The sequence below is a fragment of the Stenella coeruleoalba genome (genome assembly GCF_951394435.1).
Source record: "Stenella coeruleoalba genome assembly, chromosome: 11".
Classification (NCBI taxonomy): Eukaryota; Metazoa; Chordata; class Mammalia; order Artiodactyla; family Delphinidae; genus Stenella; species Stenella coeruleoalba.
Window position 1 is genome coordinate 51,764,898 of NC_137157.1, and position 18,160 is coordinate 51,783,057.

The 18,160-nt window shown below is 41.8% G+C and overlaps 1 protein-coding gene across 1 annotated transcript in view; it reads left to right on the forward strand.

Moving 5' to 3' along the window:
- Positions 1–15,110, forward strand: part of GNS (glucosamine (N-acetyl)-6-sulfatase) — a 52,553-nt gene extending 37,443 nt beyond the window's left edge. Inside the window, exons 11-14 of the mRNA XM_079938446.1 lie at positions 93–200; positions 1,410–1,520; positions 2,933–3,093; positions 12,375–15,110. Coding sequence (XP_079794572.1) covers positions 93–200; positions 1,410–1,520; positions 2,933–3,093; positions 12,375–12,450 — 456 coding nt within the window. The 3' untranslated portion in view covers positions 12,451–15,110. The remainder of the gene's footprint in view (positions 1–92; positions 201–1,409; positions 1,521–2,932; positions 3,094–12,374) is intronic.
- The last annotated feature ends 3,050 nt before the right edge of the window (positions 15,111–18,160 follow it).

Below are 18,160 nucleotides of genomic sequence, written 5' to 3' on the forward strand. Positions count from 1 at the left end.
CTGTAGCAGTAGAATGAATAACACTATTAATGAATGACATCTTTATCACAATCTACATGCCTCACAGAAACCACTTTTGCTCTTCCTTCTAGAAAGGAGCTAGTAATCTGACTTGGCGATCGGATGTCCTGGTGGAATATCAAGGAGAAGGCCGTAACGTCACTGACCCAACGTGTCCTTCCCTGAGTCCTGGAGTGTCCGTGAGTGTAGCCCGGGTTGGCTTAGTAGCTTTCTCACTGACGGCACAGTATGGCGTTGGTTTAGATGTACCAAGTGCTGAAACTCTTCATCTGAGTCCTCCTCCTGTCACTTTGTTACTTGACTCTGGGAGATCAGGAGATAGAGGTAAAAATAATCCTGAAAAATGATGCTTCCCGCCTGTTGTCAGAAGGCGCACTTCGAATTCTTCCAGTTTTCGGAACAAGTTCACGTATCTGCTTATCTTCTTACCTTATCAGTACCCCCTCCTCTTTTTCCTCCCTTCCCAGTCACGGTACCGCGTTTCATTAGGGATGTTATCAGTGGCATCCAACAGAGAGACGGGGTTTCCACCTGTAAACCATGCCACGGCAAGTGTCTTGATTTGGTGGCAGCCAGCTGGTCGTTCAGGTGGTAACAGTGACATTAGCCCCTCTTTAGAGAATGGGAAATAGGAGAGTCAACTCCAAATGGAAGCCGAACACCAGAGTGTTACAATATAGTGAAGAACCAACCAAAAGATAGTGTGGAAGATAGGATGGAATAAGAGCTAAGTCCTAGGGCTTCCCTGGTGGCGCAGTGGTCGAGAGTCCGCCTGCCAATGCAGGGGACACGGGTTCGTGCCCCGGTCTGGGAAGATCCCACATGCCACAGAGCGGCTGGGCCCATGAGCCATGGCCGCTGAGCCTGCGCATCCGCAACGGGAGAGGCCACAACAGTGAGAGGCCCGAGTACTGCAAAAAAAAAAAAAAAAAAAAAAAAGCTAAGTCCTATTTGGTGATAAGAGCACTCATAAACAACCTACTTACAGATCTTTCCACAAAGCTCATTTTAGCCTTTTTCTCCAACCCTTTAGGATGAAAGATCCTAATGTACCTTCGTACTGACTCATCCGTGTATTGATTTCTTCTCCTTACCAACCCATACGTTTTACAGGTGTTCATTACAGCTAATTCTTGTCAGGAGAATAGCAGGCAGGGATGGCAACAGTCTACAAACGAAACAGCCACACCCCATGTTCCTTAATCCAGTCAGCCCTCAGTAAGGAACAAAGCCTCATATCTACTTTTGATTTACTTCTCTGTGAAAGGTTTCCTCACTTCTGTCCAGTTGTATGTCTGGCTTGAGCCATCCGGGCCCCGTGGTAAAGCAAGTCGCATTCATTACTATAGGCGAATGCTCTTCAGTTAACTTTTTAAATGTCCCTACAGCAATGTTTCCCAGACTGTGTGTGTGAAGATGCATATAACAACACGTATGCCTGTGTGAGGACCATGTCAGAAATGTGGAATTTACAGTATTGTGAGTTCGATGACCAGGAGGTAAGAGGGCCTGCTGCCTCCCCGACCCCTTGTGTCTACTGCCAGGGCTCTGTTGGCTGAACTTCGTGGCAGAAGAACAATTCCAAGGATGCTTCCTGGGGAGGATGGGTTTCTTATCTGTACTTGACCTTGGGTTCCCATCAGTTAAGGAAATAGGATTGCACAAGGCCATACTTGACTTCTCTAACTCACCTTGCTGGGTGGGGTTTTCTCCACTCCCACCGTCACCCACACGTACACTTTAAATGCACGCAGTTCACTTTTTTAGGATGCCACATGCCTGGTCTGTTTGCTTCCCTGATAGTTTGGGGTGAAGGTAAGATGCCTCAACTTCTATGGAGATGAAAGGAGTTGGGGCCTCTCTTAGAAAGTTTCTTGGCAGCCAGCTTGGTTCAGACCCTTCTGTCACCACCACAGTGTAGTCCAGTACTGATCAAATAGATTAGCAGGTTAAAGGCAGCATCCTTGGAGGAAGGTGGCTTTTAGCCAGCCGGGATCAGCCTGGATTATCTGAAGGATCACACTGACTGCCGTCCCGTGTGGTTTCTCACTGTTTATCAGCGAGTGCACACCTACCCCATCTGGCAGCCCGCATCTTGCCATATGGAGCCGGTGCTCATCGTGTTTCTCAGAAATTGACTCGCTCACTATTATTTGTAGCTTCTGAGCACTTCGGACAACAAGCAAGAGAGCTTCCCTCAAACTCGGTTCCTTCTGCTTTAAAAGTGATAGTCCGAGGGCAGCTACTTGAAGCCTTTATAGGCAAAATTTATCTACAGTATACATCTTCTTAGCCTATCACTAACTCCAGTTTGGAGAACAAAGTACAGATTAGGGGGAAATAGTGATATTAGACGTGTCTAATTTTAGAAATAATATTGTATCTTTCCTCAATTGGTGTTATTTATCCAAAACTGCTTTTTAAAATAGGAAAACTTAACATTTTTATAACACAGGTTAGAGGACTTTAGTATCTGTTCTCATTTGAATCTTCACAATTCTAAGGCAAAGATAAACTTCAAATGTCAGCTCTCACTCAGTAACCTCATTACTAAGTATAGTTTCTGAGCCCTTGCCATTTGAGGGTCCTGCCTTCCCTTCTCTCCTTTAATTACAGAAGGTAATAAGCTTCTTCCTCTCTCCCCTCCTGACTGCCTGAAGGCACAGGGATCCTGGAGGCCCCTTTCCAGCATGTGGGCCACAGACCCAAAGCAGTTCAACCCCCAGAACAGATGCTCCATTGTCTCCTCTATACCCTTGGGCTTTTTGAGAACCTTGAGACGCGATGATATTCTCCTGGGCCTTGGTCTTTAATCTGCCTCCTTCATTCCCATTTAGAAGTAACTCACATGAGTATTTCTTCAAATGTAACCCTTGCTTTTTTCTTGCCTCCATCTTTTCATTTCCTGTAGGTGTTTGTAGAAGTCTATAACCTGACTGCAGACCCACACCAAATCAATAACATTGCTAAAAGTATAGACCCAGAGCTTTTAGGAAAGATGAACTATCGGCTAATGATGTTACAGTCCTGTTCTGGACCAACCTGCCGCACTCCAGGGATCTTTGACCCCGGGTAAGTTTGCATCGCCTTTGTTCCGTGGTCTCGAGCAGTCCTGCCATTCTTAAAAGGCACAGGGAGCCTGATGGGTCCTCCTTGCTCTGAGCTGAGCTGTTTCTCTCTGTTCTGCATTACAAGGGGAATACTGCGTCCCAGCGCAGCAGCCAGTTGTGCTGGGAAAACGAGCTGCTCTCCACAGCCAGTTGGTGCTATAGCTGGAGGCGCAGCCCTGCCCATACCACGCGGGGCTCTTCTTCCTCCCTGCGATTCTCATGGTACCACTTGATTGCACTGGTGACATGTGGGGTTGCTTTAGTGTAAGCTGACCCAGGGCTACCCTGTTCCCTAGTGCTTCTGAGAGCATATGCTTTCATTTCCTTTCTCAGAAGCCCCAATTACAGAAACTTGAGTACTTGCCAGTAAATTTAATATATTAAATACACACAATGAAATAGAAAGTATGAACTCTCAAGTGTCGAAATAAATAAGTCCGCTGTAACACATGAGGGTTGGAAAGATATTTAACGCTCACCTACTAAGTCAGCTCTGTTCCTCCTACTCTCATTCCTCTTAAACAGTAACTTTTCATCAGTAACGTGGCTGTCAGCACACCATGCATTTGAGCTGTGTGTGGCAAGAAGCCTGTCATTTTTTGCTTGAAGATTATAAAATTCAAAATCAGACTTTCATTGGGAAAGGATTATTTCAGTTCTTATACTCTGATTGTAGGAGAGAGGGAAGAATGATGTCCTAAGCTGATGGAAACTAGTAAATTATTAGCTACCTTCACGTGAAGTGGTATCTTCAGTCCCAATCAGTGAGGAATGTATGTGAATGAGGAGAGAAAGGGGATTGCAGACTATTTACTAAAGAAATGTAGTACTTATCATAATTTTATATCATTTAAGCTAATTAACTTTTATATGGATACTCTTGTTAATGTGTAATTAGTAACTGACCAAGCATTCTGACCACCCAGCTTTAATCTTTCCTCCAAGTTAGTGAAATGGATCCTCATTTGGTGGCAGTTCCTTGAAACAGGAAGTTCATTCTCTAAGATAGAAGCACTAGACTTCTAACTGACACATGCTGATTTTGCAGTTTCTAATAGCTACTTTGCTCAGAATGTTTTACCAAACTAAATAGTTAGATGTCTATAGCAGTCGCTGACTGACTCTAGGAATTTAAAGCCAGCGTCTAACTAAATCTTGCATAGAGGGTCATGAGACTTGGACATCTTGGACTGTAATGTTGGGCCACAGAAGGTCAGATGCAGCAGCTCCGTTAAGTGTTAGAAGGACTCAACCATAGAATTCCCCTGTAGCCCTTAGAGCCCAAACAGGTAAATTTCACATGAGGAAATAGTGCTTGGACTTGTGATTTGCCCAAAGGTCAACCGTTTGGAACTGATTTAGCAAGATCTCTTGACTTCCAGGCAAGGTTTGGTTTTTTTGTTTTTTGTTTTTAATTTTTATTTTATATTGGAGTATAGTTGACTTACAGTGATTTGTTAGTTTCAGGTGTACAGCAAAGTGACTCAGCTATATATACATATCTGTCTTTTTCAAATTCTTTTCCCATTTAGGTTAGTACAGAATATTTAGTAGAGTTCCCTGTGTAAGTAGGTCCTTGTTAGTTATGTATTTTAAATATAGTAGTGTGTATATGTCAATCCCAGACTCCCAATTTATCCCTCACCCCACCCCACCCCTTTCCCTTTGATAACCATAAGTTTGTTTTCTAAGTCTGTGAGTCTATTTCTGTTTTGTAAATAAGTTCATTTGTACTTTTTTTTTTTTAGATTCCACATATAAGCGATATCATATGATATTTGTCTTTCTCTGTCTGACTTACTTCACTTAGTATGATAATCTCCAGGTCCATCCATGTTGCTACAGATGGTATTATTTCATTCTTTTTCATGGTTGAGTAATATTCCATTGTGTACACACACACACATATACATCTTTATCCATTCATCTGTTGATGCACACTTAGGTTGCTTCCACGTTTTGGCTATTGTAAGTAGTGCTGCAGTGAACATTGGGGTGCATGTATCTTTTCAAATTATGGTTTTCTCAGATATATGCCCAGGAGTGGGATTGCAGGAGCATATGGTACCTCTATTTTTAGTTTTTTAAGGAACTTCCATACTGTTCCCCATAGTGGTTGTACCAATTTACATTCTCACCAACAGTTTAGGAGGGTTCCCTTTTCTCCACAGGCTCTCCAAGCATTTATTGTTTGTAGACTTTTTGATAACAGCCATTCTGACTGGTGTGAGGTTGATACCTCATTGTAGTTTTGATTTGCATTTCTCTGATAATTAGTGATGTTGAGCATGTTTTTATGTGCTTTGGGGCCATCTTTATGTCTTCTTTGGAGAAATGTCTATTTAGATTTGCCCATTTTGGAGGGCTTCCCTGGTGGCGCAGTGGTTGAGAGTCCACCTGCCGATGCAGGGGACACAGGTTCGTGCCCCAGTCCGGGAAGATCCCACATGCTGCGGAGCAGCTAGGCCCGTGAGCCATGGCCGCTGAGCCTGCACGTCCGGAGCCTGTGCTCCACAATGGGAGAGACCACAATGAGAGGCCCGCATACTGCAAAAAAAAAAAAAAAAAAAAAAAAAAGGCTGTGTATATAGATTTGCCCATTTTGGGATTGGGTTGTTTTTTTAATATTGAGCTGCTTGAGCTGTTTGTAAATTTTGGAGATTAATCCCTTGTCAGTCACATTGTTTTTCAAATATTTTCTCTCATTCGGTGAGTTATCTTTTCGTTTTGTTTATGGTTTCCTTGGTTCACATTTGTTTTTATTTCCATGACTCTAGGAGATGGATCAAAAAAGATGTTGCTGTGATTTATGTCATAGAGTGTTCTGCCTATGTTTTCCTCTAAGAGTTTGATAGTGTCTGGCCTTACATTTAGGTCTTTAATCCATTTTGAGTTTTTGTGTATGGTGTTAGGGAGTGTTCTAATTTCATTCTTTTATATGTAGCTGTCCAGTTTTCCCAGCACCACTTATTGAAGAGACTGTCTTTTCTCCATTGTATATTTTTGCCTCCTTTATCAAAGATAAGGTGACCATATGTACGTGGGTTTATCTCTGGGTTTTCTATCCTGTTCCATTGGTCTATATTTCTGTTTTTGTGCCAGTACCATATTGTTTTGATGACAGCTTTGTAGTATAGTCTGAAGTCAGGGAGCCTGATTCCTCCAGCTCTGTTTTTCTTTCTCAGGATGGCTTTGGCCATTCAGGGTCTTTTGTGTCTCCATACAAATTTAAATTTTTTTTGTTCTGGTTCTGTGAAAAATGCCATTGGTAATTTGATAGGGATTGCATTGAATCTGTACATCGCTTTGGGTAGTATAGTCATTTGACAGTATGGATTCTTCCAATCCAAGAACATGGTATATCTTTCTATCTGTTTATGTCATCTTTGATTTCTTTCATCAGCATCTTATAGTTTTTAGAGTACAGGTCTTTTGACTCCTTAGGTAGGTTTATTCCTTTTGATGTGATGGTAAATGGGATTGTTTCTTTAATTTCTCTTTGTGATCTTTCATTGTTAGTGTATAGAAATGCAACAGATTTCTGCGTATTAATTTTGTATCTTGCACCTTTACCAAATTCATTGATGAGCTCTAGTCATTTACTGGTAGCATCTCTAGGATTTTCTATGTATAGTGTCATGTCATCTGCAAACAGTGACATATTTCTTCTTTTCCCATTTGGATTCCTTTTTGTTTTTCTTCTCTGATTGCTGTGGCTAGGACTTCCAAAACTATGTTGAATAATAATTGAGAAAGTGGACATCCTTGTCTTGTTCCTGATCTTAGAGGAAATGCTTTCAGCTTTTCACCATTGAGTATGATGTTAGGTGTAGGCCTAACAATGTAGGCATTGGCCTTTATTATGTTGAGGTAGGTTCCCTCTAGGCCCACTTTCTGGAGAGTTTTTATTATAAATGGGTATTGAATTTTGTCAAAAGCTTTTCTGTATCGAGATGAAAATATGATTTTTATTCTTCAATTTGTTAATGTGGTGTATCATCACAGATTGATTTGCAGATATTGAAAAATCCTTGCATCCCTGAGATAAATCCTACTTGATCACGGTGTATGATCCTTTTAATGTATTTTTGGGTTCGGTTTGCTAGTATTTTGTTGAGGATTTTGCATCTATGTTCATCAGTGACATTGGCCTGTAATTTTCGTTTTTTGTGGTATCTTTGTCTGATTTTTGTATGAAGGTAATGGTGGCCTCATAGATTAAATTTGGGAGTGTTCCTTCCTCTGCAGTTTTGGAGAATAGTTTCAATGGAATAGTTTCAGAAGGATAGCTGTTAACTCTTCTCTAAATATTTGATAGAATTTGCCTGTGAAGTCATCTAGTCCTGGACTTTTTTGTTCATTGGGAATTTTTTAATCACAGTTTCAATTTCAGTACTTGTGATTGGTCTGTTCATATTTTCTGTTTCTTCCTGGTTCAGTCTTGGGAGATTGTACCTTTCTAAGAATTTGTCCATTTCTTGCAGGTTGTTCATTTTATTGGCATATAGTTGCTTGTAGTAGTCTCCTATCATCCTTTGTATTTCTGTGGTGTCAGCTGCAACTTCTCCTTTTTCATTTCTAATTTTATTGATTGGAGCCCTCTCCCTTTTTTTCTTGATGAGTCTGGCTATAGGTTTAGCAGTTTTATCATTTCAAAGAACCAGATTTTAGTTTCATTGATCTTTTCTATTGTTTTCTTCATCTCTGTTTCATTTATTTCTGCTCTGATCTTTGTGATTTCTTTCTACTAACTTTGGGTTTTGTTTGTTTTTCTTTCTCTAGTTGCTTTAGGTGTAAGGTTAGGATGTTTGAGATTTTTCTTGTTTCCTTAGGTAAGCTTGTATTGCTATGAACTCCCTCTTAGAACTGCTTCTGCTGCATGCCATAGGTTTTGGATCGTTGTGTGTTCGTTTTCATTTGTCTCTAGGTATTTTTTGATTTCCTCTTTGATTTCTTCACTGATCCATTGGATGTTTAGTAGCATTTTGTTTAGCCTCCACGTGTTTGTGCTTTTTACAGTTTTTTTCTTGTAGTTGATTTCCAATCTCATAGTGTTGTGGATGGAAAAGATGCTTGATATGATTTCAATTTTCTTAAATTTATTGAAGCTCTCTTTGTAGCCCAGCATGTGATAGGTGCTGGAGAATGTTCCATGTGCACTTGAAAAGAGTGTATCTTATGCTGCTTTTGGATGGAATGCTCCATAAATATCAATTAAGTGCATCTGGTCTAATGTGTCATTTAAGGCCTGTGTTTCCTTATTGATTTTCTGTCTGGATGATCTGTCCATCGATGAAAGTGGGGTGTTATTTTAAAGTCTGTTTTGTCTGATATGAGTATTGCCACTCCAGCTTTCTTCTGATTCCCATTTGTATGGAATACCTTTTCCCATCCCCTTTCTTTCAGTCTGTATGTGTCTCTAGGTCTGAAGTGGGTCTTTTGTAGACAGCATATAATATGGGTCTTGTTTTCATAGCAATTCAGCCAGTCTGTGTCTTTTGGTTGGAGCGTTTAATTCGTTTTCATTTCAGGTAATTATCAATATGTATGTTCTTACTGCCATTTTCCTAATTGTTTTGGATTTGCTTTTGTAGGTCTTTTCTCTCCCCTTCCTCTTTTGTTCTCTTCTGATTTGATGCCCAACTTTTTATTGTTGTGTTTGGATTCCTTTTTCTTTTGTGTGTGTGTATCTGCTGTAGATTTTCAGTTTGTATTTACCATGAGGTTTTGATATAGCAGTCTGTATATATATACAAGATTATTTTAATTTGCTGGTCTTTTAATTTCAAATGCATTTCTAATATCCTGGATTTGTACTCTTTTCTTCTCACAGTTGCTGGTTTTGATATCATATTTGTGTGTGGATGATTTCCTACCTTTACTGTATGTTTGCCTTTACCAGTGAGCTTTCTCATTCTTAATTTTCTAGTTGTGGCCTTTTTTTTTCCCCTGCCTAGAGAAGTTCCTTTAACATTGGTTGCAAAGCTGGTGTGGTGATGCTGAATTCTCTTAGCTTTTGCTTGTCTGTAAAGCTTTTGATTTCTCTGTCAACTCTGAATGATAGCCTTGGTGGGTAGAGTATTCTTGGTCGTAGGTTCTTCCCTTTCATCACTTTAATATATTGTGCCACTCCCTTCTGGCCTGCAGGGTTTCTGCTGAGAAATCAGCTGATGACCTTATGGGGATTCCGTTGCATGTTCTCTGTTGCTTTTCTCTTGCTGCTTTTAGTATTTTTTCATTGTCTTTAATTTTGGTCAATTTGACTAATACGTGTCTTGGTGTGTTCCTCCTTGGGTTTATCCTGCCTGGGACTCTCTGCACTCCCTGGACTTGGGTGATTGTTTCCTTTCTCATTTTAGGGAAGTTTTCAGCTAGTATCTCTTCAGATATTTTATCAGGCCCTTTCGCTCTTCTCCTTCTGGGACCCCTATAATGCAGTGCATTTAATGTTGTCCCAGAGGTCTCTTAGACTGTCCTCATTTCTTTCCATTCTTTGTTCTGTTCTGTGGCAGTGATTTACACCATTTTGTCCTCCAGCTCACTTATCTGTTGTTCTGCCTCATTTACTGTTACTGATTCTTTCTAGTGTATTATTCATTTCAGTTTTTGTATTCTTCATCTGTTTGTTCTTTAGATCTTCTAGCTCTTTATTAAACATTTCTTCTGCCTTCTCCATCTGTGCCTCCATTCTTTTTCCAAGATCTTGGGTCATCTTTACTATCATTACTCTGAATTGTTTTTTGGGTAGATCACCTATCTCCATTTCACTTAGTTCTTCTGGGGTTTTATCTTGTTCCCTCATGTAGGACATATTCCCTCTGCTGTCTCATTTTGTCTAACTTTTTGTGGTTGTGGTTTCCATTCTGTAGGCTGCAGGGTTGTAGTTTGTCTTGCTTCTGCTGCTGCCCCCTGGTGGATGAGGCCAGTCTCAGAGGCTTGTGCAGGCTTCCTGTTTGGGAGGGGTGGGGGGTGGGGACTGGTGCCTGCCCAGTGGGTGGAGCTGGGTCTTGTCCCTCTGGTGGGCAGGGCCATGTCAAGGGGTGTGTTTAGCCAGCAGTTGTGGGCTCAGGAAGACTTTAGGCAGCCTGTCTGCTGATGGGGAGGGGTTGTATTCCCACCCAGTTGGTTGTTTGGCCTGAGGCATCCCAGCACTGGAGCCTATAGGCTGTTGGGTGAGGCCAGGTCTTGGTGAGAAAATGGCGGCCTCCTGAAGGGCTCACACCAATAAGTGTGAGCTACCCGGAACTACCGCCACCAGTGTCTTTGTCCCTGTAGTGAGCCACAGCCACCCCCTTCCCCCCACCTCCAGAGGAGACCCTCCAATACCAGCAGGTGGGTTAAGCCCAGACTCTTGTGAGGTCACTGCTTTTTCTCCTGGGTCCTGGTGTGCACGAGACCCTGTGTGCACCCTCCAAGAGTGGAGTTTCTCTTTGCCCCCAGTCTAACCCCGCTGGCCTTCAAAGCCAAATGCCCTGGGGGCTCCTCCTCCTGATGCCATATCCCCAGGCTGGGGAGCCTGATGCAAGGCTCATAACTTTCACTCCTGTGGGAGAACCTCTGAGATATAATTATTTTCCAGTTTGTGGGTCACCCACCCAGCAGGTATGGGATTTCATTTTATCGCGATTGCACCCCTCCTGTTGTCTCACTGTGGCTTCTTTGTTTTTGGATGTAGGATATCTTTTTGGTAAGTTCCAGGGTTTTTTTGTCGATGGTTGCTCAGCAGTTGGTTGTGAATTTGGTGTTTTCATGAGAAGAGGTGAGCTCACATCCCTCTTCTCCGCCACCTTAGCTCCGTCCTCAAAACAGCTGTTGATCTTTGGTGCGTTATCTTAAGTGAACAAGCCTCAGTGTCCTTGCATGAGAGGCTTGTCTTGGGCAGCTGAAAGATGAGTACATCTCCGCACCCACCTGGCAGAATCTTGAGGTTTATATAGAGGCTTTCATGGGGCTAAGTCACATACCCAGTCCAAATGGTCTCAACAACACCTTACTCTCTCGAGACTTCTTCCATGAAATTCCTTTGTTTTTTTAACCATAACTAACTGTCTTGCACACATTCTGGAGGCTTATCACTAAGATTCTAGATGCTGGCCTTGCTGATGTTAGCCTGAGCTATTCAAACTCCACCTGATTTTCTTTCCTACCAAATGGTTAGGCCAATAGAATCTTCTAGAGTGGGTGCCAGCAGACTAGATATCACAGGCCCACTCCAGACGCCACCAGTTGGAATACAGTGCACACAGATATTTATGTATTGCCTGGGGCTGCTTTTGCACTTCAGCAACAAAGTTGAGTAGTTGGGACAGAGACTGTGTGGCCCACAAGCTCTAAAATATTATCTGGCCCTTTACAGAGAAACTTGGGCAACCCCTGCTATAAAATAATACTAAGAGTTAGTATCTGTTACCAAAGGTAGCAGATCAAAGTAAAATACAGTGTTATTTCCAGATCACACAAAGTCCAGCCAGCCTGTGGGGGGTTTTTTTTTGGCCACGCCCTGAGGCATGCGGGATCTTTGTTCCTCAACCAGGGATGGAACCCGTGTCCCCTGCAGTGGAAGCTCGGCGTCTTAACCACTGGACCACCAGAGAAATCCCCGGTCTGTGTTCTTCATGTCTGCCAGGTCTCAACTCAAGTTACCATTGGCACTCATTCTTACTTCCCCACGGGTGGGAAGTAAGTGATTTTATGTGCCATATATTTTACATGAGTTGCCTTCCTGTTTTGCTGGTGGCCAGAGGAGGCGATGACTTACCTAAGTTCATGATGAGCCAGATTCAAGCTCCCGTCAGGTGCAGACCTGCGTTCTTACCCAGCACAGTCTGTGTATCTAAACTGAGAAAGAAGACAGGGCTTTGAAAATGCTGGAAGGGCTTTCAGGAAGGACTAGACTCTTCCCCAGGCTGCTTTATAGTTGAGGGATCGCCCCCGCCCCCTCCCAAAAAAGTAAGCTCAAACCTTTCCTCCTAACCCCTTTCAGGATTAGCCTTACTTCTGTTTCTCCTCTCCTCTCCACTTCCACTATATTATTTTGTGCTTGCTGACTTACGATGGAAATGCTCTTAATTACTAAGTACTCTTGCTTTGTACTACAGACTTTCCCACTAGATCCCCTTCTGGTGACTTAAATTTTCCTTTTGTATCCCTTCCTGCCATTCTTTCCAGTTAATATTCTGAATGAAGTACTCAATGGCTAATTGTAGTTAATGTGACATTGTTTTTTTCTTTTTCTCTGCCCAGATACAGGTTTGACCCTCGTCTCATGTTCAACAACCATGGCAGTGTCAGGACTCGAAGGTTTTCAAAACATCTGTAGCACCTCTGCGGTTGGATCCCTTGCACGCCTCTTTCTGATGAAGTGATTGTAGTAGGTGTGTCTGTAGCTAGTCTTCAAGACCATGCCTGGCAGGGTTTCTGGACTGGCTTTTAAGTCCTGTTTGAAAAAGCAACCCAATCAGCTGACTTCCTTGTGCAGTGTGTTAAACTGTGAACTCTGCCTGTGTGTCAGGAGTGGCTGTCCCTGGTCCCTTTATTCAACTGATGATGATACGCCTGAGGTCTTTGTTCTCACCAAACCCTTTCTGTCCTGGGGCCACAGTTCTTGATTATTCCCCATGTGGTCAAAGTCTAGATTTGTAAATCCATTCAGATAAATGGCAATGCTTTAGGGGGGCGAGGTTTTTGGTATACAGCTTGACCTAAAATCAGAGGACCTGCATAGCATTCGAGATTGAACACGTCACTATCAAAAATACTAACATCACATGGCTTGAAGCATAACCATCAGAGCTGAACCCTCTGATTAAGAACCAATACCATTGTTTTTAGATCAGTAGAAATACACTGTTTATAACGTCCATCACAATGGATCACAAATTCAAAACGCATCAGTGAAGCTCTGTTCATTTTTTGGCAGTTCTGGGCTGGTGCTACATTGAAATAGAACAGTAGCAAGCTTTTGGTAAAGGCTAATTACAGGTAGTTACCGAAGGTGATGGACATCTACTTTCCAGTGGCTGCTAATCACGTGGAGTGCCAGTGAACAGCAGGGGTGTCTGGGGAATGTCTCTGCTCTTGGTACTTCCCTTTCTAGGATCTGAAATATAAAGTGGGTTAAGTATTTCAGCAGAGAAGAACTTCCAAGGGTTGGTGAAGGTTGTGTTTTCTGAGGGCCTTCTGTAGGTAGGGCTCTCTGGTTAACAGGTTGAAGGGCTATAAATCAGGGTGTAATAAGTGCCTGTCCGGCAGGGAGCCTGGGTTCTAGTCCCATGTGTGAAGTTGTGAGACTCCCTCTGCATATTGCTGACATTCTGTTCATTTGTTATAAGATGCAAGAATTCCTTAGAGTTGATGCAGAGTACCAACTACTTACCTTCTTCCCTTTCAGCAAAACTTCTTGAGTTTTTGGAGTCTTGTGTAACTTGGGCCTAATTCACTATTCCTCTGTCGAAACCCGATCTTCTTGAGATTTCCTCACTGTTTAGAACACCTGCATTTCTGTCTCTTGGCTCGAAGACCAATCCCAATTCTTGTGTTTTCTTCACAAGAAGGTTAATTGGTGATGTGGCAGCAGGGGAGGAGGAGGAACCGTGGTTTATAACCTGTTCAACGCAGGCAGTAGTGGTTTTAGCTTTATGTAAGGTCCTAGGTTGAGCTTTAAGCACTTTGTAAGACGTGGCCATAAGTAACTTTTCTATCACAATTCCAGATAGCCGTGTTGGGTTAACAGCCATTGGGTTTATTCCTTTACCTCATACAATCCCAGCAACTGGTGGCATTTAGAGGTGAAATGGGCAAGTGAAACGAATACCTCTGCTGTGACCATTTTAGGAAAAGAAATTCTAACAATTTTGTAACTAAAAGCAAACTACAATGTTGAGTATGGGCATTGGCTTTATTCTGCACTTTTGAGTCCTCACATTCATCAGTCAGTCAGCTTCCACCTTAATGGAAGTTGACCATGGTTATTCCTGAATAAAGAGAAAACAACTCTTACCAGGTCTTCTACTGTGATGTCATATTATTCAGTTTTATGATGCTCGTTCCTGAAAGCAGATGACGTAGTAAGAGTGACACAAATCAGCCGCTGATAGTATTCCTGTCCCACTGCTCTTACATGCATCAGACTTTTGTCTGGGGGGCAGGCAGGGCCAGTGAAGCCCTTTTATTTTTGTACCCCTGATTTTTGAATGGCCTCTAATTTGACTTTTTCTCGTGGACTGGTTGCATTCTGGATCTACACTAAAATCATCTCTCATAAAGAGACCTCAGTTTCTAGACTAGCAGACCACAAAATGCACTGGAAGTTTTCAGAATGATATGTACAAGGGCCCCACTGCAAGAGGCTTGCCTTGTTTCTCTCTTAATTGTACTGATTTGAATTTTGATTATTTTCCCTTTTAAGAAGACCAGGTCCATATGTATTGGTAATAGAAAACTGTAACCATTAGGAACGAACAGAGGTCTTGGGGAAGAATAGAGATTTTGCCTTATAAGATTTCCTATTACAAAGCTCTCCCGCAAGTAAAATTACATTCCCTACAACTACAAAGTAGGGCATGCCTTTTCAGTATCTTTGAATTTGACCAATGGTGCTGTTGCAAAATACATTTTAATTGACAACAGTAGGGTTTTTGTACAACATAGTAATGATAGCCATGGAAGGTTATATTTTTGTGTCTAAGGACGAGCGTTTTAATGAAAGAAGATAAAATTGTCCCAGGATCCTTATTAAGAGAAAGCAAAGGGTATTTGAACTGATCCACCAGTGGAACTAGGTGGGAATATTTGGGTCTTTTGTTTCACCACCGCTTAGGTCCAAGTGAATTTGTGAATTCATGTGTTTGCGTCATCTGTTCTTAGAAGTTATTCTGCCCTGGCTCTGTGTCATCTCAGTCATTTGACTAAGGAAGTGCCCTTTGAAGGACCCTGTTCACTGCTGCACTTTTCAATGAATTAAAATTTATTTCTGTTCTAGTGGGAATGTGTCCTTTGTTTTAGTCCACAAGTAGTAATTTTGACAAAATGTTCTTTGCTGTATACTGTTTAATGTTTTAATCACTCCCCTAGTACTGGAGATGGACTGTTCTGCATTGGGTACCATAGTCCCTACCTGGAAACCTCGTTCGTGTATATGTGTGGTCCCTGCTGCCCAGTATCCCTGAATGAGCACCATGTAGAAAATCCTTACTGATAAATCTTTATGCATTTACAGTTTGGAGAGAAAAAAAAAACTTACCTTGACCAGCTTTAAATTAGATAAACGAAGCTCACCGTCAAAGGTGCCTTGCCTTGATGTTCAGTCATGTGATCCACTGCCCTAAATGAGAAGTAAGTCCTACTGGAGTTGACACACTTTTTCTTAAAGGGATAGTTAATATTTTAGGTTTGCAGGCTATGTCTCTATCACAGCTACTTAATTCTGCTTCAGTACAAAAGTAGCCATAGACAACACAAATGAATATGCATGGCTATGTTCCAACAAAACTTTACCAAAAAAAAAAAGCATAATTTGCCAACCCCAGACCTAGTAGGTTGCCTCTTATAAGTTCTGAAGACCAAGCAGAAAAACAAGATGTTAGAAGATACCCATACCATAAAGTTTCCAGACTACTATACTATCAGAAAAACAAGTAATTGAGTTTATCACAGTATCAAGCCACCAAGGAAGAGAACATTTATTTACTTAGACTCAAAGTGAGGGTAAGTACAGACTCTACTAAATCCATTTCTCTAATATGTAGCCCCCCCCCCACCATCTCCACTGAGACTGTCCCCTGCCCTGCAGAACCAAACACTACAGATTGAGTATTTGTTTCACCTCCTTTCTCTGCCTGCCATGGGTTTAAAGGGCTAGTCGTGTGTGTACCTTGAAGTCTGTAGTGGCAAGAGCAGAGAACCTAGGGGCCCCAAGCTGAACGCACTGTGCAGATACCTTTACTGATGGCCTAGGAATTACTATATAAGGCCCCAAGCTGAACGCACTGTGCAGACACTTTACTGATGGCCTAGGAATTACTATATAAGATTTGCATGTGGCACATGGGAGCCGGCTTCAAGAGTACCACAGAGATGACAGTTCTAAATCTCAGTCTTTGAGAGGAAGCTTTCATTACCACCTTCTGCTGGTGACACCTGAGATCTTATATATCTTCACCACCTGCCCCTCAGACTGATGCTGATTGGTCCTCAAAGGGCGGAGAAATACATAGAATGGTTGTAATCAGTATTTATTGTGATAAAAATGGCTCTGCCAACAAGCTGCTTTCCTCAGCTTAGTTTATCCAAGCTCATTAGTCAAAGAGTCAAGGTTTCAAAGATGTGGCTTTGAAGACATCTATTAAACTCTGCTCTCTCTCTGATCTAAGAAGGATTTTACCCTCCCTCATATGTCTGAGTGAATGCCTACTCTGCCTGGACGTGGGCTGGGTTATGAAAGGAAATTACTCTCCTCCTGACCCCCAGGACATTATTGTGTAGATTGAAAACTCATCCCTGATATCTGTAGTTACAGGGAAAACAGAGTTTCAGACTAAGAAGGGGAGTTGACACTACCATTCAAGTGGCTTCTCAAAGTGAAAACAGCTCCTCTGACAAACCCTTAACTAGACTCACCAAGAATAAGAGGGGCTCAATTAAGTAAAATCAGAAGTGAAAGGGGCAACATTACAACTGTACCACACATATACAAAGGATCATAAGAGTACTATGAACAACTAATTATATGCCAACAAATTGGATAACCCAGAAGAAATGGATAAATTCCTAGAAACACAGCCTTCTAGGATTGAATCATGACGAAATAGAAAATGTGAATAGTCTGATCACTAGTAAGGAGATTGTAATCAACAAGCCTCCCAGGGCTTCCCTGGTGGCACAGTGGTTGAGAATCTGCCTGCCAATGCAGGGGACATGGGTTTGAGCCCTGGTCCGGGAAGGTCCCACATACCGCAGAGCAACTAGGCCCGTGTGCCACAACTACCGAGCCTGTGCGTCTGGAGCCTGTGCTCCGCAACCAGAGAGGCCGCAATAGTGAGAGGCCCGCACACTGCAATGGAGAGTGGCCCCCACTCGCCGCAACTAGAGAAAGCCCTCACACAGAAACAAAGACCCAACACAGCCATAAATAAATAAATAAATTTTAAAGGAAAAAAAAAAAGCCTCCCAATAAACAAAAGTCCAGGACCAGGTAGCTTCACTGGTGAATTCTACCAAGCATTCAAAGTGGAACTAATACCAATCCTTCTCAAACTCTTCCAAAAACAGGAGAGGAAGGAACACTTCCAAAACCATTTTATGAGGCCAGCATTACTCTCATACCAAAACCAGACAAGGACACCATAAGAAAAGAAAATTACAGGTCAATATCCCCAATAAACATAGAGGCAAAAATCCTCTAACAAGATACTAGCAAACTGAATTCAACAATACATTAAAAGGCTCATACACCATGATAAGTGGAATTAGTACAAGGATGCAAGAGTGGTTCAGCATCCACAAATCAATGTGCTATATACCACATTAACAAAATGAAGGATAAAACATGATCATCTCAATAGATGCAGAAAAAGCATTTGACAAAACTCAACGTTCATGATAAAAACTCATACAGAGATACAGAGTAAACATACCTCAACATAAAAGTCATAGATGACAAGTCCACAGCCAACAATGAAAAGCTGAAAGCCTTTCCTCTAAGATGAGGAAAAAGACAAAGATGCCCACTGTCACTTTTATTCAACGTAGTATGGGATAGCTGATTCACTTTGTTATAAAGCAGAAACTAACACACCATTGTAAAGCAATTATACTCCAATAAAGATGTTAAAGAAGAAAACTAAAATTATATGTAAAATATTTTTTCTAATAAAAAGTCGAGAAAGAAAAAAAAAAAACCCATAGTATTGGAAATCCTAGCCAGAGCAATTAGGCAAGTAAAATAAAAAGAATCCAAATCAGAAAGGAAAAAGTAAAACTGTAACTATTTGCAGATGACATATATAGAAAACCCTAAAGAGTCCGCACAA